The 21,616-nt window shown below is 52.4% G+C and overlaps 1 protein-coding gene across 2 annotated transcripts; it reads left to right on the forward strand.

Moving 5' to 3' along the window:
• Window positions 1-16,832: 16,832 nt before the first annotated feature.
• On the forward strand, window positions 16,833-20,989 carry LOC128906949 (carbohydrate sulfotransferase 8-like). 2 transcript variants are annotated; one of them, XR_008465376.1, is made up of 3 exons: window positions 16,833-17,288; window positions 18,797-20,120; window positions 20,490-20,989. XR_008465376.1 is itself a non-coding variant. In XM_054195115.1 (2 exons), the coding sequence occupies exons 1-2, from the start codon at window positions 17,189-17,191 to the stop codon at window positions 19,603-19,605; spliced, it is 909 nt and encodes a 302-aa protein (XP_054051090.1). In that variant the 5' UTR covers window positions 16,833-17,188; the 3' UTR covers window positions 19,606-20,307. The 2 variants fall into 2 exon arrangements, 1 of the variants encoding a protein (XP_054051090.1); XM_054195115.1 differs by lacking the exon at window positions 20,490-20,989 and having other exon boundaries at window positions 18,797-20,307.
• Window positions 20,990-21,616: the final 627 nt, after the last annotated feature.

The following is a 21,616-nucleotide window of genomic DNA, read 5'->3' on the forward strand; positions in this document are numbered from 1 at the left end:
ATCCAAAGACACTTTGGAGGAACGCTATTTTTAAAGAAATTGCTTCTGGACAGGAGCAAGCCCTCTAGGTAGGAGATGGGCACACCAAAGCTGGGGCGTGAAAAAGAACCAGCGAGCCCCCTGTGACAAGTTTTTATAGCTTTTATATACGTATATATGCTATTAATATTATATATGCAACTGTTATGTATAGTCTTACAAAAACACCTGCACACATTTGGAGTGCAAGCACACGGAACTTCATAAGGCAATAATTTAGAAATTCCCCCACCAAGAAGTTCCATGTCATCCCGAGCCCCTCGATTACTTCTGCTGACTAACAGTCACTGAAGGCTAAGCTTGCGCCTTTTCTGAAGCCACAGGTTTGTTGTTTCCTGATCCGAATACGGAACAAAAACAGGATCATAATTTACCATAGAAGACAATGAAAGCCTTATCGTTGTAAATATATGTAGTGAGATAATACGAATCCTGTTCTTTGGTATTTCCCCTCCACCCTCCGCTCCTACCACTACCCTTTCCAGCTTTACGGCCTCTCCTCTGCTTGCATGGAAGATTGGCGCCCATCTTAAAGCCATAAATTACTCACAAACAGCTACTGAAAGTAGCAATGACCGTAGGGTAACACTTCCACAAAGCAATAGAGCTTCCTGGCAAGCTGATAAGAGCTTCCTGTTTTGAGGTTTGGGTTGGTTTGGTTCCCCCCCTCCCCCCGATAAAAATTGACTCTCTCAAACATCTCAGAAAGGAAGGACCAACAGATATTTTATTTTTCCTCCCCCAAACACATTGTGCGGCAAACCATGTTCTGTTTTGCTGAACGTGAAATGGGGACCAGGTCCAAGAAACCCGAGCAGCTGGGGCAGCGGGCGAGCGGAGCATGTGGAGTCCATCACCACTTCGAGATGATGGATCACCTTCAGCGCCCACCTTTGCTCCTGCCCTGCGCTCTCTCCTCTCACATTCTGCATTTTGCACTGCCGCTGCCAACACTTGCGGTTTCTAGCGCAGGCAAAAGAGGCTGAAGTCTCCAGGGATACGAGCTCTGCATTTACCTGTCTTACTGGAGGTGGTGTGACCTCCGTCACATCTGGGTGTGTGTGAATGCTTGAGGAGAGCCACCAGATGGGCGGCTATTTCTGCTTACTGCCCACCTTGCCCTATGTTCATGGCCGGGGGGAGGGGCGGATCTCAGACCCGGGTTTCCATCTGAAGCCCCAAAGCCACCAGCGGATTGCCCTGTGCTCACAGCAGCTCAGGGGTCCCCATGGCCTCCACGGGAAGCCCTCTCCTTTCCATCCACGCACCTCCTGGACCCACTGTTCCCGATTACTAGGGCCAGACCACAGGTCCTATACCTGGGCCAAACAGGCTATATCAGAGAAAGGCGTACCTCTCATTTGCCCCTTCCCTGCAAGCGCCACCCTGCCCAAGGGGCTTTTGGTGAAGGATTCGCCCCCCTCCAAGTCCCAGCCCAAAGGCGTTCACACGCACCTCTGTTTTCACCGGCCCCGCAAGGCTCTTGTTTTCAGAGAGCAAAGGAAAATCATTGCACGCATTTCATTCAACATCAAATATGGACACGCAATGTCCCCCCCGGGAACACCAGATTCCCAAACGGGATTTTAACGTTTAATCCCCCAAACCATCTCTCATTAAAAGAGGAATAGCCAGCTAGGAATTCAGTCCGTGCCAGAAAGTGAAGTAAGAAATAACTTTAAATGCTCTGTTTGTCCTCTGGTTTGTAGCCTCTGCCCCTGGGAAGGACGAAGGCAGGGGCAGAGCCCCCCAGGTTCTCCAGCACAAGAGCAGTCTGGGCAGTCGTGACAATGATTTCCAGGGTGCAAAACAGCAAAGTGATGTTTTGCAAAGCAAAACCTTCTATTCATAAGCAAAATAATTTTACAGGGTGAAGTTCAAAATAGATTACACCACACGGAGGAAGAGCAGCCCTCTAATCAGTGTTTTGTCCAAATCAGACTAGGCACTGTTTCACATCACTTTTCCTTTAAGCCAAATTTCACCACTTCATCTTACAGTAAGCAACAGAAGCGAGAAGTACTTACACAACATAGTGGAGATCACAGGCTTGCATTTTTGTGGGCTTTCAGACATTCATTTTCCGCTGCACATGAGCCACACACGGTCACTCACACACAGGGCTGCCCAGCGCAATTTAATTTCTTGCCCCTGTTAGCTAGAAAGGCTGAGAGTGGCTCTTCCTGCGTACCCGCTTCAGTTCACAAGACGACAGGCAGAGCAAACAATACCATAACATTAAATCTCAATACATGCACCTGACTAGACCAGCCACAAACAGGAGCGGTGGTACGTGCTGCAACCCTACCACCTCCCAAAAATCAAAAGGCCACCTTCTAAAAATGACACTATGACTGAACCAACAACCCCGGCAGCTCCCTCCAGTCCTAAGCATTCAAGAGTATCCAAAACCAGCACCAAATGGTTTCCCATCCATCCCCTACCTGTTCTCCAAAGGCTGTTCCCTCCACCCAGCCTGGCTCTCAGCAGCAACCCCACACTGCTGTTCTCTCCCCAGCCTTTCAAACCTGCCTATAATTGCATTAATTAGGAGGACACCAGCTCAGGTGAAAGAAATTCTGCTCTCGAACTCCTGTTCACCTGGCAAGACAAACCTCCACTAAGCACTTGCCAGGGTCTGGCTACCTCAGGCTGCCCCACTTGATTTTTCCGGGCTTCCCTCTCCCGATGGAGGCTGCGAATGCCCTGAAGTGCTTCTTCCAAGCAAACCACCTTTCGGGGTACGTTCTGCAGCCAAAGGCTCAGGGTGAAGGTTTGCTGCAGAAAAAGGTCATCACACAGATTTTTTCTTTATCCCCTCTCAGAATTAGCAAATCAGAGGAGTTACTGGGTAAAGTCTGTGTAGGGCCGGCCTGGGCAGAGCTGGTGGTGGTACCCCCAGGGCAAGCGGGGGCTGAGGCTCCCCCCAGGCTCAGCACATTTGCTCCATTGCTGCTGTTGAGCTTTGAAACATTCAATTTTCACATGCAGTTTATCATCTCTGACTGCCATTTATATTCCTCTTGCTGCTTTTCTGGGCTGTGTCAAGGTTGGCAAGGCTGTGCTCCCACTCCGCTTGTCCTCCAGGCCCTAAAGCAGCTGTCCCTGGCCATGCACCGATAAAGCAAGCTGCGAGCATCCTGCTGCCTCTGTAACCCCCAGGGAGCTGGTTATAGCCCTCCATGGGGTTTGGGCATCTCTCACCCAGCTGGAAACCCTGTCATGGTGCAAAGAGCCCCCACCTGAGCACGAAAGCCTTCCTGCTTTCCATGGACATTTGAGAGGGACTTTTCCCAGACAGGAAATAGGTTGTACCTATACCTATAAATATATAGAATCACCGAATGGTTCGGGTTGGAGGGGACCTTAAAGATGAGTTAGTTCCAGCCCCCCGGCCCTGGGCAGGGACACCTCCCACCAGACCAGGCTGCTCAAAGCCCCATCCAGCCTGGCCTTGAACACCTCCAGGGATGGGGCATCCACAGCTTCCCTGGGCAATTTATTCCAGTGCCTCACCACCCCCACAGTAAGGAGTTTCTTCCTAATATCCAATATAAATCTACCCTCTTTCAGTTTGAAACTGTTACCCCTCCTCCTAAATATACACGTATATATACACACACATAAAAAACATCAGTGTGGTCAGTCAGGAGACATGCATCTTGTGCATTTGTTCTACCAAGTGACTTTTCTGGGTAGATTTTAAATGCTTTTTGCAAGCCAAGCAGAAAGCCTCTTGGTCCAAGGTCCAATACAGATAAGCCTGAAACGAGGTGCCCTGATAGAACTGCTGACGAGGTGCCATCAGGGCCACCTTCATGACCGATGGTCCCTGGGGGACTTGCCCCGGTGGCACCCTGCCCGCAGAGCTGGGAAAAGCTGGTGCAGCTCAGAGGAAAGCCCCGAGCGCGGCTTTAGCTGGCGGAGCCCCAAGATGCCGAAGAACAAAAGCATAGCTGCAAATGGGCTGTATTTGTTGTACAAATCACAGCGGCAATGAAAATACACAGCCACAGCGCTGTTTTGGCAGTCGCTTTTCAGTGTTGGAGAGCAGGAAAGGAAGAGATTTGGGGCTTGTGGCTCAGGGCTTGTTTCATTACTACAGATCCCAAAGAACTTTTTAAGGCGATGCTCAAAATCCAGACCAGATGTGCCGGTCCATCCCTTGCAGAGGAGCAGACGCAAAGCTGGCAACGGTGGAGTCACTTGGGCAAGACAAACCCTCATGATGCATCCGTATATCATGTTGGACACCTGGATGCAGGAATTTTGGTCAGAGAAAGGCTTGGGCTGGATGTATGTCAGGGCAGCTCAAGGGGCAGTAAGAAACTGAAGCCTTTGTCTCAGAAATACATCAAGGAGCCACATGATGAAGATGCAAAAGAGCCTCTCCCCACCTGCCCAGAACACAGGCCTTGGCCACAGCAGTGGTCCAAGGGGGTTAGTTTAAGCCACGCTCATAAAGTTCACTGGGAGGAGAAAAGCACCACAGCAGAGCAAATCCCACCGAGAGCACCCAGTGACAGCGGGCTCCTTCAACACTCCTTCACCATCGGTTTCTCCATCAGGCGAGCAGCAGGAGCCAGCCATGAGGGGAGAAGCAGCTCAGGGTTTAATTTTAGCCCGCACCCGCCATGGATATCTTTCCCTTTTATTTTTAATCTGAACTTCAACGTAAAAATAGAATTTCCTGCCGCCCGATAAGGGATTCCTGTTTTTGTGGCAGGTCTGCCTTCTTGGGAAGCCGGTGCCCACGGGGTTATTGATGGGCGCTTCAAAGCACGGCAGCCCAGCTGAGGGGGCAGGAGGAATGGCGTTCGGGATTCACATTGTTCCTGCTTGCCTTAGGGGAAAAAAGAATAAAGTGGTTGTGCCTCCCCTCCCTCAATGAATCGCCACCAAATTTAGCATTTCCGGAACTCTGTTTTGGAAAATCTCTGTTTGCCTGAATATTTTTAGTAGCGGGGTTCGGGTTTGCATCCTTCCCCAGGTAGATGTTTGTGAGTTTGTTGGGCTCCAGGGAGGCGTATCCTGCCTTTTGAGCCTGGTCATCAACCGGGAGATAAATATAAGCACGGGAGAACAGTCATTCCTCCCACCCTTCCCACTGCCCCGTGACACGCTCCCGTACTGGTGCTCCCCGACGCAGCTCCCGGGCTGGGGGGAGGGCGGTACATACAGGCCTGCCTCGGGGGGGTCGCTCCACACCTCTGTGGGACACATAATTTCAGGACAGGCTGTTTCGAGCCTGAACCTGCTCTAGGCAACCCTGCTCTGGCAGGGGGGTTGGACTAGATGATCTCCAGAGGTCCCTTCCAACCCCTACCATTCTGTGATGCTCAGCCTCCTGTAATGCAAAAGCATCGCTCTCCTCAGCTATGTCTGCCCTGGGCAGGTGCTCACACACCGAAACCTTATCCCAAAGCCACCGAGGTCACCAGCATTGTTTATATTAAGGGAGAACACTGGCGAGGGCTCTGCCGCCCACCAGCTCCTACTCTCCTCTTGCCGGCTTTTCTCTGCCACCAGGGAAGAAATCCTCAAGTGCCAAAAGGAGATGTGCCAAGAGGGATGTGAAGAGGAATTCACGCATTTCCCAGGTCTCGAGCAGAAACTTTCCTCAGCCCCCAGCAAGCCGTTCCTCCTGGCAAGCCAGTAAAAGGAAGTGAGAGTTTTCCCTGAGGAGGAAAAGTGCCCTTTTTTTTTTTCCCTTTTGAGAATCCATCTCGATTCTCGTGCTGGAGGTGTGGATGCAGATGATGGGGCACTGGGGACTGAAAGCAGCTCCGGCTGCAGCCCGTCCCTGAGGCATCCTTTAATACCGCGGGGGGCTGTCAGAGACATGCAGGCAGGCGAGGTTTTCCTCCTCCTCCTCGCACGGGCCATTCCCAGGGACTCGGCCTCACCACATGGAAAGGCTCGGAGAGTCAATCTGGGCAAGGACGGCATAAAAAAGTGTCCCATTTAGGTCAGCCTGAGAAGTACCCCTGCTGCTATTCCACGGGCTGGGGGAGTGAGAGCGGCAAGAGCTGCCTTCAGCCCACTGGGGAAGCTCGAGCCTTCCAAATGGGAGGAGGTATCCCACAACGGTAGGGAGCTCCGTGCTGATTCCTCCACGAAACAACGAAACAAAAACCCACAGGTCTGATCCCAACACACCGACATCTCACCCCAGCTCCCAGGCTCACCGCCACGGAGCCTGCAGTGCTTCTGCGGGCACGCGTGTCCATGTGTTCTTTCTAACACCAGTTCATCCCGGTGCAAAAATTAAAATATTTGACTTAAATAAGACCAAGGGAAAGGAAATGCTGCAGTACCAGAGAGCCACCACTGCATCGCTTTTATTAATCAATTGAAAATTGAAATGTAAGCCTCCTAACAAGGAATTAATTGCTGTTTCTCTTGTGGCAGTGCTCAGAGCCTGGGAGTTTCCAGCCCGGCACCCTACAACATGGTGATGGGAGGCAGGGATGTGCCTGCCAGGGACCGAGCTCTCAGAATTTATAGCAGGAGTATTTATAGAGGCAGCTGGCACTGGCAGGTCTCCCGGGACACCAGCACGGTCTTCCTCAAAGGGCCTGACGGAGAAGGAGTAAGGGAGTGGGAATGTGCTGGAGCAACACCAAACCACCAGCCAAGGGTCTTAAAAAGCCCCAGGAGGACCCAGATTCTCAGGGGAATTTCAGTGCTCCCCTCCCGCTAAACCCCAAGGGCTGGGGCAGCGCTCTCACATCGATCCCAGCAGCGATGCCAGCTCCCACCACTCGGGAGCTGCTGAAAGCATTGCTTTTGGCATGGGGTCTACAGCATCTTCCCACCCCTTCCCTGACGACTTGTCCTCCCTCCAAGGCTGAAGCGAGTGATAGATGCCTGCTTGTGGGTGTCTTTCCCAAGGGACCCATCTCTCCATCGCCCATCTTCTTTGCCTCCTTCTTCAGCTTCACCAGGAGAATCAGCTGAGGGTGCTCAACCAGGGCACAGCCACCAGCTGGGGTCACGAGCTCCCAGAGGCAAAACCTGCCACAAGGCCTTAGGTAAGAGTTAGCAATGGCACATCTGGAATCACTGCTTCCAAAGAGCTCCCAAATGGTATATTTTCCCATGCGGCACAGTCAGTGGAAATAGGTGTAAGGGAAGACGAAATGTCGTAGAACCAGGCAGCTCCTGGACCTTTCCTTCAGGCACAGAGGTCTCTGGTCCTCCCTTTTGCGCCTGTCTTGCCCTGTTAAGAGTTTCATTGCCCGCGTTTGAATTCAGCACAGGGGGCAGGTGGAGCACCAGAGCGTGGCTTTTAACAGCTGCTGCATTTTATGCCCTGCACAAGGAAGCACAGCTGAAATCCTTCGGGCTTTTTCAGACCGAAACTGCCCCAGCTCCGGGATCTGCTGCTGCTGCTTTAATCGCGGCTGCAGGTGAAAGGATGGCGATTTGCTCATTTGCATCATTTTTCTTCTCAAGTGACTTTTCAGCGTTTCCAGGCCCTTTCCTTCATAACATCACAGTTTTATTTCTGCGGAAACGTGATGCTGCAGGTGACGAGAAGCCGCTTCCCTTGTCTCCAGCCTTTTTGGAAAGGTTTAAACCAAACGCACCTCAGCACCTGCAGGGAGACAAATGAGATCACACTGAATAATATTGTCACAACTGTTTGAGAACAACCGTTTGAAGGGGGGAAAAAAAAAACCTATATTTAAATCAGTGTAATTTAATACATTATGTTGCCATGCTGCAATCACTGCACCCCAAAATGGAAGGGGCAGCACCGAGGAGGAGGGCCATGTCACCAAGGCCTTGTGACCAAAGGCTGGTCACCAAAACCAATGTCCTTCACAAAGTGGTGGAGGTGGCTAGGAGTGTGGTAGATAGCAGGGTGATGGAAGATTTTGCCACGATTTTCTTGTCAACCAAGATGAAGACATGGATAAACAGAAGTGACAGAACTGCGAGGCTCTTATATTCCTGTCTCCCCACATACCCCCAGCAGGGTCCATCAAAGCCCTGAGCTCATGGAGAGCAGATCCCTCGACCTGTATCTGCTGTGTAGGCTCCTCAGAGAGGAGAGGTGGGGGAGTGGGTTTTTTCACAGAATGAAAATATCCACAGGAACACCCAATTTACAGACAGTTAGGTGAGGTTTACTAATAAAAGTAAAAAAAAGGGAGGAGGAGGCAGTTTTTGGCTGTGTTTGCCAGCTTTGAATGAGGGAGGAAAGTCATTTCCCCTCTTCCTCCTTCCAAAAACTCTGGGGAAAAAACAATATGAAGAGAAGTTTCTCTTTTCTTCACTTTTAGGTAAAAATAACCCTGAGGAAATTTAAAAAAAAAAAAAAAATTCTGACCAATTTTGAGATCAAGAAGGAGGATGTGGGACCCAGTTGGAGTTACAGACTCTAGCAGAGCTGTGAGCTCCTGGAGGTTTCTCAAAGCTCCTGTCCCAGGGTGAAGCCGGCAGAGCTATCCTGGGAGCTGCCGAGGCCCCACAGTGGTAAAACAGGCACTCGATCCCCCCGGGCCAAGAAAATTCCTCTCCCCTGACGTGTCTCAGTGCCAGCGGCGCTGCAGGGCCTCAGGATCATGACTTTCTGCCCGACATTTCCCTGTCGGGCAAGCAGCTAGTGAGTAATTTAAAAAATAAATTAAAAAAAGAAAAAAGTTTTTGGATTGCTTTTATAACCTTCCTGCTTCTGCCTAGCCACGAAGGGCTGCCCAGCTCCCGTGAAAAGATCTCGGGTACGTGTTTGGTTTGCAGGAGCCTGTCAGCATAGAGGAGAGGAGGATGGAGCGTCCCTCTGCAGCTGGCCATGGGCGAGATGCTCCCACACCCACGAGACCCAGCCTTGGGAAGGTATCACCGAGGGGGATGCTGTACGTGTTGTACCCCCCGAATGAATCCTGCAGTTGCCCAGGCTCAGATAAGACTCGTGTCGAGGCAAGGGGCTCCACCAGCCGGCTGGACGGGGCCAGGCATTTCTAGAATCATTTAGGTTGGAAAAGACCCTTGGGATCGTCTTGTCCAACCATCAACTCCACTCTACAAAGTTCTCCCCTACACCATATCCCCTAACACCACATCTAAATGACTCTGAAACACATCCAGGGATGGTGACTCCACCACCTCCCTGGGCAGCCTATTCCAGTGTCTGACCACTCTTCCTGTGAAGAATTTTTTCCTAATGTCCAGCCTAAACCTACCCTGCTGCAGCTTGAAGCCATTCCCTCTTGTTCTATCGCTAATTACCTGTGGGAAGAGACCAGCACCAACCTCTCTACAATGGCCTTTCAAGTAGTTGTAGAGAGTGATGAGGTCTCCCCTCAGCCTCCTCTTCCTCAAACTGAACAGTCCCAGCTCCTTCAATCGCTCCTCATGAGATTTATTCTCCAGGCCCTTCACCAGCTTCGTTGCCCTCCTCTGCACTCGCTCCAGCACCTCGATGTCTCTCTCGTATTGAGGTGCCCAGAACCGAACACAATACTCAAGGTGTGGCCTCACCAGTGTTGAGTACAGGGGGACAATCACCTCCCTCCTTCTGCTGGTCACACTATTTCTAATACAAGCCAGGATGCCATCGGCTTTCTTGGCCACCTGGGCACGCTGCTGGCTCATGTTCAGTCGCTTGTCAATTAGAACCCCCAGGTCCTTTTCTGCCAGGCAGCTCTCCAGCCACACTTCCCCAAGCCTGTAGCTATGCATGGGGTTGTTGTGGCCCAAGTGCTCACTGGCTCAATCCTGGCTTTGCCGCAGCTAAATCCCGTTAGTTGTGAGAAGACGTGAGGCTCAGGGCCGGTGAGGGATGGAGACATGCAGGTGCGACGAGCTGGGTGTCCTCCAGTGGGGTCAGGTGGACGGTACCCAGTGAGGAGCCAAGAAGAACCAGCCCAAAGCCCTGCAGCTGAACCCCCCGTGATGCCTCCTGCCCTTTCCCGTCACGGCATCACACTGGGAGGTGCCATGCTTTTGGGAAAAATGCAGGAAAACAGAATTTTGGTTTGTGGTTCACATCCCAAAAGACTCCAAAAACAATTTGTTGGATGGGAAGACTGATGAGGCCACCTCACGGTGTCCACAGCCCTGCTTCCCGCAGGAGCCTGTGGGAGAGGAGGAGGCGGCAGCATCAGCGTGGGGCTGGCACTGAGGGCCAAGCTCTGTCTTTCCTGTGCATCTGCTCCCAACCTTAATGCCACCAACAGGGAACAAACCAGGTAGTTGTGCCCCTGCCGTGCCCTCCCTGGCTGGACCGAAGAGCCCAGGCCACCCTGTGCATCACACAAGTGGCATCAAGAGGCTTCTGGCAGCTGCGCCTGCCTGTAGCAAGGTCCATCTGTCCCACACCATCTCTCCCCAGGAGAAGCAGATGTGTCATTTTCCTTTCACAGGACGCGGAGCAGCCTTATCCAAATATAAACAACCTGGGAGTATTTGCTGGCTTATTGTCTGGACCAAAAAGTAAAACAAACAGACCTTAAACCCTTTTCCCCCTGCCACTTCTGGTACAGTAAAACAGTTGGGACCAGAGGCTCCAGAGTTCCCGTAAACCTCGCTCATCAGAAATAACATCCCGCAAAGCCAGGTGTGGAGGTGGCCCAAGTGAGCCGTGCTGCCGTCGCCTCTGAAAGTGGCTCAGAAAAAGCCAGGGATCTCTGAAGAGCTGAACGGTTGCTACATGAGTAATAGAAACAACCAGTGACCAAGAAAATTTGATAGCCAGCAGCGTAACGTGGCAGCGCACCCTTGGGAGAGGCCCAGGGCGATGGGCAGATGTCTGGCCATGCCCTCAAACAAGTTCAGCTTTCAGGGACCACCAGCAAAAGCCAGTCCCTGGGCCAAAAGCTGCCTGAGAAACCATCCCCCCGAGAAAGGCTTCCTTGCCCGGCCAGGCAGCAGCACAAAAACATGAGGCAAAAAGAGGAAAACACCGTAAATGTAAAGCAAAAGTACTTCCTCCAAAAAAACGGGGAAGGTGCAGGGTGTGAAGCCTGGAGAAGGCGTCCCTGTTTTGCAGTGAGGGAGCCGAGGGTCAGGAAAAGAGGAGCCATGGGAGACACAAGCCCAAATCCCATGACATCCCATCTTGCTTTGCCCATCTCCCCCCAGCTCATACCTCACCCTCCCTTCAGGGACCACTGGAGGGAGATCAAAGTCTGGATCCAGTGAGTGATGTTTTACACCCGAGGCTTCCTTCCCACCATCCCAACATTTTTCACCACCACCACCTCTTTTCCAGGAGGTCCTGAGACATTTCAGACCCACGTTTCCTCTGCGCAGCCCCCATCAGTGCTGCTGCGGCCATCCAAGAGAACAAAATAAAAGGGCAATCTCCATGAAGATGGGGATCAAGCACAGGCTTTGCCCACACGTTAGTGGGGTGGAGAAGTGGCTTCCAAGGGTGCTTTGTGGATCCCCCTCTTACTCTGATCCCAAAAGGAACAGCAGTTCAAGGAGGAGAAGTATCTGGATTGAATAGATAAGGATTTGCCCATGCAATTTGCTTAGTCAGGGCCTAAAATGCAAAGGGCAGCTGAGAGTCGCACCGTAAAGTACGTGTTGTTAAGGAACGTAACAGCCAGGACAAGACTTGCTTCATATTAAAAATAAATGAGAAACAAAAGGTGAAGGACTAGATTTTCCAAATTACCACATACACATATGTCCTGCCTGGTTTGCCTGTGTGTGCTTCAGGTTTCTCCCAGGCCCCTGTGGTGCTCCTGCAGCTTAAAAGTCAGAGAAAGAGCGAGGAAGGCCAGGAGGAGCTGGGAAGCGCTTGGGATGCAAAGCAAGACTGGGACGTGGTTAGAGAAATGCTTGGTGGTAAAAGGTCTTGTGCTGTTTGGGCCGTACCGTGAAGCTGCGTGAGGAGCTGCTGGGATGGAGGTGATAGCTGCTAGTCCTGTGGCAAGGGATGGGATGGATGGCTGCTAGTCCCGTGGCAGGGGATGGGATGGAGGGGATGGGCGCTAGTCCCATGAGCATCCTTCCCCTGCATGCCTGGATCCAAACACATGCTATTTTTTCCCCCCCATGAGATTTCCATCTGCTACTGCAGAGAGGTGATGGCTGTAAGCCCCTTAGTTTTTAAGAAGCTCAGCTTCACTGAGTCCCCCACTCCCAGGAAAATGCCCTTGTCCCTAATAAAGCAGGGAGAGAGGGGTCCTCCAGGCAAGAATGCAGCAGAGGTGGTGCGGCTGCCTCAGCTTCTCTCCGCCATGGTTAGGTGTTCATGTTGACGAGGGCCCGGCTGAGTGAATGTGAAGTTTAACAGCTTACATAGAAATTAAGCAAAGCCTCTCAATATAGCATCTCTAATTACACGAATCCTCCCTAAATCACCAATAGTTCATGGCACCTTGTAAAATCCTTGTGTAATAGCCTCAGAAAAAAATGACACTCGGCGCTGGCGATAAGCCACACAGCCCGCATGGCGATTGCGAAGCGCTTTTGGATGTCGATGAGCCTTCTTTTAAATAAAAATAAAAATCTAAAATGTACATTTCCCCCAATGACTCTGCTCCAGGGAGTATTAAAAGCAGCACCTTGACTCAGCCTACCACATAAACATCCTGCTGCCCCCGGACAGCCCGATACCGTCTTCCTCCCAGGATGAGGAGCTGAATAAGAAGTGACAATCACAGCTCCTGCCCGCGGGAAAACAGGAAGCGCCGGAGTTGTACAACCACTCCGAACATTGTCCTACCTGCTCCGCTCCTTGGGCGCGATGTGAACTCGCTCTCCTTTCCTTTCTGCCTTGCGTAACTATTTCTGGTCCAGCTCTGGCCAGTCCCGGGATGCTGCTGCAGGGGACAGTCCCCCCGGCCTCTGGCTTCTCCCCACCTGCCTGAAGCCAGGCTGGTGTTCTCTGTCCAACTCAGAAGGACAGACGTCCACCTTTCTGACCCACCCCTAACTCTGGCAGCGCGGCGGCAGCGCTGAATGCAAGCGCTGGAGGAGACGGAGATGGGCCCAGGGTGCTGGGCAGACTGGCTCACCCCACAGCTGCCCACATCTGGCAGGAGCTAGATGGAAGAAAATCCCAGCTCCTCCCCACCAGGAAGCAGTCAAGAATGGACGCTTTTGGCCAAATCTCTTGAAATGACCACAAGACTAAAAGATGTTTACAGATGTGCTCCAGTTCATGAATTAAAAGTGCTAAACCTCATCCTGAGCAGCCCCCAAGACTAAGACAGTCCTGTGGGTGGGCAATGGGGTGAGCCTGTGCCCCAGTGTTAAGCAAGCTGGGCAGCCAAACTTCTCCACCGGCACACGGAGAGGAGCTCGGGGAACGAGGAGATGCGATGGAGCAGAGGCCACCCACTCAGCTCGCAACACCCCCGGTTTATCCACAAATACCCACTCCTCCCCTCAACTTCTTGGTTTGATTTCGAGGAATCCCCCTCCACTCGGTGCAAGGCATCCCCAGCCAGCAGCCCGGCAGCCCTGCTCTCAGGATCGTCCTTCCCGAAGGCAAGAGACTCTTTCCATATTAAACGATGCTCCGGGAGCAGGGCAGCTCGTTCCTCCTCTGGCTGCTCCCGTGTTTCTGATGAGCGACGGGCCCAACTTGGCATGCAAAAAGTAGATGTCGTATGTGAGTTTCCAAACAAGAAGCAGGAGAAGAAGGAGGTTTCCTATCCACTCTTCCTTTACTCGCAATGTAAAAACATCCCTTGCCGAATGAGGCGGCGTTTGCCATCACTTCGCAAAGTTCACATTCCCACAAGCGTAGGCGGGTGCAAGGAGGAACAAGGAACAAGGGAGGGGGGGGACAGCAGCACCCCAGCGCCTGCGGGTCACGGTCACACAAGACAATACTTTGCAAAATTTGGAAGTGTGGGAGGAACGCGGGAAGGCTGAAGATGAGGATGTTTATTAACGTATAAGAATATCTCCAAAGGGTTTGCGTCCTATGAGAAAAAAAAAAAAAAAAGGGAGCCTGAGGCAAACCAGCTCGAGCCATCGGTGGGGCTAAATCTGGAAATCCTTATTCAGGCGATCCTATTGCTGGTTTAAGGAAAAAGGGAATAGCTTTTTCTCACATGGTCATAAGAGTTTTCCTAAATAAGATGAAGCTTCAAATGAATTCCCTAATTAATTCCCTTGTACAATTGCATTAAACAGTAGGATGTGAGTGCGTTTCCACACCCGGCTCGGCCTCTGCTCTCTGCAGCAGAGAGCAGGAAGCCTTTCTCTTCAAGAACTGCAGTCTCAGCCTTGTTGGCCACTTCTAAGCATCCATGGAAGACGAGCAGGGAAAGCCCAGCAGTAAGTTTAAATTTAAAGGGTGTCTAGAGACACTCGAGAAAACTTTTCAGCACCAAAAAAAAAAAAAAAAACAAACCACAACAAGAAAGAAAATGTGGGGAAAAACATCACTGCGTTGACCATTTAAATGGTAGATATAAGTTAGTTGGAGAAAGGAAAGTTTCCCTGCTTCTCTCTTCCCCACACCTGCCTCCACAGCAGTCTTGGGCATATTTGGCTGCTGTTGATTAGGAGGAAGATGGAGACGACCACGCGGGTTTCACGGGGGCGTCTGAGCGATGTTTGGATGCTAACACCCACGAGGCCCCATGGGGCGTCACTGACCAGCAGGGCTCAGCACAGCGCCGGCACTGCCTGCCAACGAGAGGGAGTTTGACCTCCCATTAATGAAATTAACTAGTTATGCTCTGTTAACGAAGGGAAATCTGCATTTGGGGCAGAAGCCCCCGGGGGGGGTGGGGGGGAGCTTAGCTGGCGCAGCCCCAAGCAAAGCAGCTGCTGCCCAAAACCAGCCCCAAGCAGCTCAGGAGCAGTTTCCTCCCGTCCGTGGGTCGCGAAGGCAGAGCAGACGCTGTATCTCACGCCCCTCTGAAGAGACCCACACTGACAAAGCTTTGTAAGTGCTGTTTCCTTGCAATGCAAAGCAAAGGGGCTTTTTTTTTTTTACACTTTTTTTTTCTGCCCCGCAGACAGGCGACATCTCTTTGCTTTCACCTCATGACTGTAAAATAAAAATAAATTGTGTTTCTCCCCAGCGATTTCAGCCGCACTTTTTCTCGCCAGGGCTGCGGTTGGGACAGTCCCAGCTGAAATGTTGTGTTTTAATGCAGGAAGGCACGTGCTGCTGCCACCTGCGTAACTAAGAGAACTTGCAGAGTTCCTTCTGTGCTTTTAATTTTTAACCTTACTGCAGACCGTTAATAAAAAGAACCTCTTCGTGCTCAAGCCGGGTCCGCTGGTGGCAAGACGGGCTCCTGCGGCAGCCCCTGCGGGGTTCTGCTGCTCAGGCGTGCGGCCAGGCCATGGATGCTGCTGCCCAGCTGCCAAAGAGCAGCTGTGGGAGCTGCAGAGGAGAAGTGATGCTGAGCACCGGTTTGCTCAGATGGAAGAGGGAAGGCGCCCGGCACCAGTTAACCTGCACTGGGGAAAAAGCAGAGTATGCTGCCTCATACAGAGCCCTGCACCACGGTCATTTCCCCATGCTCCTGCATCCCTTGTGCATAAGAAACACTTATTTTCTTGCACTCAGGCACCCTCCTGCCCTAAGACCCATGGGGCTGGGAGGAGTAAGCATGGCACTGCAGCTCCAAGTGAAACGCGTGTCTTCTGCTGGGATGGGAAGCAAAAGGTGGCCATTCACCCCCCCACACCCCAACCTCAGGCTGTGCCCTGCTTCTCCGGGATTTGGGGGGACAGGTTGTAGGGAGACATGCAGCGGGGTCCATCCGCAAGACCTGACCTCCCAACATGGGGACTCCATCACCTAAAGGAAACGCATTCCCCCCTGCTGAGAGATGGGAAGAATTTCACAGCCTTTCCCAGACTCCCAGCAGCTTTCCCAAGGAAAAAGATTTCCCTTCTCGAAGGGGACGCAGCACACTTTAAAAGTTGCAAGCGCGGCCACGAAGGCTGTGAAATTGGTTCTTCAAACTGCAGCCGGGAAGCGTTGTGTACGGCCTGTCTCCATCACCTGGCTCCCAGACGGTCAGGGGTTCCTCAGGCGCAGAGCACCCTCTGGTGGGAAAAATCACAGTTGTCCAAACGAGAGCAAATCCACCCGTGGCAGAAGACCAGGCTCCGTCAAGACCTCCTGGGAGGTGGGTTGCCACCCCACAGAGCTGCTTCACTGTGCCCCCATGCAACACAGCCCTTGTGCCCCTGCGCACTGCCTGCCCTGGTCTGTGTGCCCAGCGTGCCCGCTCGCTCTCCCTGAGCTTCAAGGGAGCGATCCCTTCTCCTTCAGCCACTTACAGCCCCCCGTGGGTACAGGGTCTTTCAGCCGGACCACATCCCTGCCACATGCCAGCTGGTGGCCTGGCTGCCAGGGTGCTGCTGGCAGCAACTCTCACCGTAAAAAGGCAATTTGTAAATAATCACTCCCTGATTTTGAAGTCTTTGTAGCCATGATAACCACAGGGCCGGACAGGAACGGGTCACACTCCCCAGACTGCCACAGTCCCCGTTGCCTTGGCCTTCACAGTTGTCACACTCGCCAGTGAGGCTGTGGCTCCTTGGGGAAGGGGAGGAGCAGCGTGTGCACCCACTTTTCAGAATAACAGTGCTTCTGCTCTGCCTGGGCTCTCCAACTGCTCTCACAAAGCAAGCGGCAGTCACAAATTTGAAGCGGCCCTCAGCAAAAAGGGCACAGGCAGCGGCGCAGTGCTTCCAGTCCCTGGTTAGTCACGGAGCTGCCACATGACACGGGGGTGCGCCCCATCGCGTCACCTCCCCTGCCCCAGCTTCTACCTTACAAGACCCACCAGCACCAGGGAGGTGGGACCCACATCCCAGCACTCGCTTGTTCGGCCCCAGTCCCGGAGCGGGGACATCCCACCCCACCTGGCTCTGTAGGGCCCTGTGTGGGGCTGTGGGTGCAGGGCTCGTTTCTCACAGGGACCGCAGTCATCTGGTGTGGCCAAGAGCCGAGGGGACATCGATTAAAAGGCAGATTCTGCCTCAAAACCTCACATTGTAAACATGGGGCAGGAGGCACCTTTTGTGCCTCAGGCCATTTCCCTGCCCCTGGCCGAGCTGCTGCCCAACCAGTGCTTCAACCCAGCTCTGGGTGTGTTTCCTCTTAAGTAAACACAGGAGGTTCCCCAACACCTTTCCTGCAGGTCCCCACCTGCTCTCCGGCACGGCATTGGGCTCCCAGCGCCGCAGCAGCTCCCGGGAAATGCGTTTCCTTCCCTGCCTCGGCATCTCGGCTGCCCTGGGCATCGCCGCCTTCCTCAGCTGGAGGCTGCTTCTCCGGAGCCTGGCCACTGGCCAAGGAGGTAACATAACACCTGGGCACCGCAGCAGTCCTGCACGGCTGGCAGCATTTCTGTGGCTTTTTTTTTTTTTTGAGGTTCTTCGTGGGCAAACACCTACAGCACAGAAAATACCATTTGCACAGCCCTGGGGGCAGCAAAAACTGTGGAGAAAGCTGGGGTGGAGCTGTCTTTTATGTCCTTAGTGGGATCATTGGCCCCAGGTGTGGCGGGGAAACCAGGTGTCAGACTGCTGGAGGTGACTCCCAAAACCTTTGCTGGGAAGGGTGAAACGCTGTCGGGGAGGCAGGAAGGAGGAGGGGCAGGGAAACTAGCGATTAATGCCTCTCTTGCCTAAAAAATGCATTCCTCCTTTCCAGTCCTTGTCAATCCAGGGCAAAGTCATGGCTAGAGTTTGCAGACATTGTCGTTGTGGGGCTGGGTGAGTGGAAGAGCAGAGCCCAGGGTAGCTTCAGGCACTGCTGCGTTTCATCCTGTGTTCCCGGCGTCCTTTCCCTAATTTTAACTGCGCTTCTCTTCCCTGCGCAGTTGAGCCTCCCTCCCTGAGCCTCCCCAAATCAGTGGGAAATATTTAACTTCCCAAGGCCCCGGGAGAAATCGTCAAGCAAAGTGTCTCCCCAGGGCTGCCAAATGCCCGCACTGAGCAGACGGGGCAGACGTGTGCTGCTGCTGCTGCTGCTAAAAAAAAAAAATAAATAGCAAGGCAGGCCTTCATCCTCTGCATTCAAACCCACTCTGGCCCCTTCACATCAAAAAGAAGGAGATAAAAATAAGAAGGAAAGCTGAGATCTGAGAAATTAAACCGGCTGTCATACAGCCTTTTTATTTGCTTTCGCCTCTTATAGCTGCTCTCTTGTCTTCTCGCTTCTGTTTGCTTTTTGCTTTGTATTTGCTCTTTCCTTTTTATCTACAGGCGAAAAAATGTACTTATGGAAGTGATGCAAGAAGTTACGTCATTTGGATTTCTACATAGCCCCGAGCCATTGAGAATCACCTCTTGCTGTCGCATATGTTTGGTAGCTGATGTTAACCAATTAACAGATGCAAAAGGGGTCTGCAGGGGGTGCATATTTGTAGCTACAAACCAATTTACGGCTCCCCGGTCTCTCAGGCTGTTTCTGATGCTCTGTGTCAAACTCACCTCAGTTAAGCTCAGTCGAAAGCAAGGCGTTTAAAGCAAAAATTAGGATTTAGTGGAGAACAGGGTCCGTGGCACAAAGCTACGGTCAAGGTCAGTGCTCAGACACGGCGGTTTGGGGAAAGCAAGGTCTGGGTGTCCATGAGCCCACACGCTCACAGGGACAGAAACCCATTTCCCGGCAAATCCGAGCTCTTTGCCAGGCAGGGCTGGTCTCACCTCTCCTCCCCCTCTCCTTCGCTCACGCTCTGTCCTTTCCACACTGGAATAACCGGAAAAAAGCCTGCCACAGCATCCTGCACTGGGGTGCCGGCTCAGGGCAGAGGCCCACTATGGGCTCTTCTTACCCCCATCTTCAAATGGTGTTTTGCAGGTGACCTGGTCCCCAAGGCAGAGGAGGGCTTCACTTTGACGCTGGACACCTTCCTGCATGTTCAGCAGCTCAGGAAGAAGAGACTGAGAGCTTTCTGCGGACGATCAGGCAAAGTCACCACGCTGCCAAGGAGCCGGGAGGAGAGAACCCGCCTGCTCTCCAGTTTGAGGGTGAGCACCAAGCTGGACCTCCTCTACTGCCAAGCGCCATCGACAGGGATCGAGGAATGGCAGCAGCTTTTGAAGAAGCTAGAGGAGAAGGAAAACATGACGCTCCCGGTGCTGCTTCCCTACCCTCAGCGGCGTGCTCTGGAGATGCAGCTGGGTGAGTTCAACCTGACGGAGATCGAGGCCATGTTGGGCTCCTACACCAAAGTGCTGTTTGTCAGGGACCCTTTCCAGAGGCTGATCTCCGCCTTCATGCAGGGCATGGGAAGCAGCCCTTCCTTCAGCAGCTTCGTGCAGGACGTTTTAGATGGTGGACAGCACAACGCCAGCGTGACTTGGAAACCGCTTGTCAGCCTCTGCCGGCCCTGTCTCGTCCAGTATGACTACGTGGTGGTGTTTGGCTTCCTCAGGCAGGAGCTGGGTCACCTGCTGCGGCAAGCCGGGCTGCCAGCAGGCATCCTCCTCCCCAAGTTCACCGACACCCAGGTGCGGTGGACCTACAGCTGGTTATCAGAGCAGATGTTCAGCGAGCTGTCCCTCCACCAGAAGAAGCAACTGTCTCGTTTCTACCGCTGGGACCTTTCTGCTTTCCCGTTTTCTAGCAGTTTGCTGACAGGCCTCCTCAACGCCACAGAGACCTAGGAGAAATAACCCAGCTTGGAGGGACAGTTTTCGAGAGTATTAATCCAAACCCAAGTGCTTCAAGATACCAGCTGGGTCACAGGCCCTTGTTCCACAGCTGCACATTGCTCTTGTCCTTGTCACAGCTCCAAAAGGCGCATCAGAGAGCCAAGACAGACACCTGCCAGGGACAGGGTATCCAGGCTCTTCACGTGGCTGAAGTGCCTTTAAATGCTGCAGGAGCAGGCACTAGAGAAACACATGGCACTGGGGCTCGGAAAACTGCATGAACTGAACTGTGGTGGGGTAAATGGCTCTCGGCAAACCTAGTGTTTTGGGGTAGGTTGGGTTGGATCTGCTGCAAATCACACCAGCATCCTCACATGTGCTGCCTGCGCTGCTGTTTCATGTTGTGGGCTGCCTTTTGAGCCAAGAGGTTCAGCAATGGCTTCTTCATGACAAACCTCCCCATGCAGATACAAGAAGCCCTCCCAAAGAAGCATGTCATCTGATGTCTGTCTACTCGGCACAAGTAGGTGAGGTATGACACAGGGTGGCACAGCCTCATAGGGAACCACTGGTGATGTTCCCCATTCTTTGTGCTCCAGGAAGGCCCATCTTTTAGTCATATCTGTTCTGTGTTAACTGTTCCTGTTTTATGACCCTGCATCTCCTGCAACATTTAGGCTAAAGAGGGACACAGGGACGTGACATGATGCTTGCTCCATTATCATGGAATCACGGAATCTTCAGTGTTGGAAGGGACCTCTAGAGATCATCTAGTCCAACTCCCCTGCTAGAGCAGGATTGCCTAAAGCACATCCCTCAGGGCTGCATCCAGGCGGGTCTTGAAAATCTCCAGAGAAGGGGACTCCACAACCTCCCTGGTTTTTGAGGTTTTGCAGGTTTGGAGTGAGGTTCCCCCCTTTAGAGGCTGACTCAAATGGGCCAAGCCTAGATTTCACCTGTACTCGTGAGCCCTGAGTCGAGGATATGGCAGTCTCCACGATGTACCAGCCACATCATGCAGCCAGCCAGACTTCCACCTTGTCTCAGCAGCAGGTGGGCCCAGTGGAGGTGGCTAGAAGCATCAGGACGCATCACTGTGCTGCTATGGAAAACACAACGCAGCTACTGTAAGCTCCTCCTGGCAGAGAGCTGCCAGGGACTTTGCTTTCTTTCGGACTTGGCTGCCAGTGTGGCCAGGCGGAGGCCCAGGTCCTCCAGCTGTGTCCAGCTGGGTAGCCTGGAGCAACCACCCGCCCTCCCCCAGCCTTGGCCACTGAGCTGGTCTGCCTCGCAGCCTCTGGGAAGGGTCCGTCCTCGCCAAACACCACGGATGAGCTGGAGTTGTCCAGCTTTCAAATCGTGACAGACTTTTACCAAAACATATTAGTTTCCAGAATATTTTTTAGCTTTATTTTGCAATGTTGTGACATTCACAGAGAATTCTGCATACATTCATGTGACAAAGACGCCGATTTGACAATGCTCATTAAAGAACGATAGTGAAAGATGTTGATTAGAACTGACCGAAAACTATTACTGAAAACTTGGCCTCCTCCCTCTCTCATCAAGGGACATGTAATTAATAGCGTTAAGACACCAGATCAGATGGCCTCCTTTCACCCTCTCACAAAATATCCAGCTACAGCAATTATTACTCAAGTGCCATTATTGTGCGTAATACTTTACAGTCTAGCAAGATGGCGTAGTTCCACTTCCAACAAAACACTTCTGGAAGGAGAAAAGCAGCAAATCTCCAATTATAGGCAACATTAGTCATGCATCCATGCTGTATTTCACTGAAAATTATTAGGAAAAGAACGTTTTTCTCTTCCTAAGTGGCTTTCCCTTCTTCAGCAATCACAATTCCTGAAATCCCAGGCAGCAAGCTGTGCGTGAAGAGATCCGATGCAGCATCTCGCAGGGCACAGTGCTGTGCCCACACCGCAGGAGAGCTGTTCTCGGACAGCTTTGTAGCACAGGCCACGTTTTAAGTCAGGCTATACTCTAGCAGCATTATCGCCTC

Source organism: Rissa tridactyla, chromosome 3 (genome assembly GCF_028500815.1).
Source record: "Rissa tridactyla isolate bRisTri1 chromosome 3, bRisTri1.patW.cur.20221130, whole genome shotgun sequence".
In the NCBI taxonomy this organism is placed as follows: Eukaryota; Metazoa; Chordata; class Aves; order Charadriiformes; family Laridae; genus Rissa; species Rissa tridactyla.

What these genes read in the sequence shown, in the direction of transcription:
- LOC128906949 (XM_054195115.1), top strand. Translation starts at nt 17,189, where the DNA reads ATGCGTTTCCTTCCCTGCCTCGGCATCTCGGCTGCCCTGGGCATCGCC. An exon ending in CCTGGCCACTGGCCAAGGAG is followed by an intron (nt 17,289 to 18,796) that starts GTAACATAACAC and finishes GGTGTTTTGCAG; the next exon opens with GTGACCTGGTCCCCAAGGCA.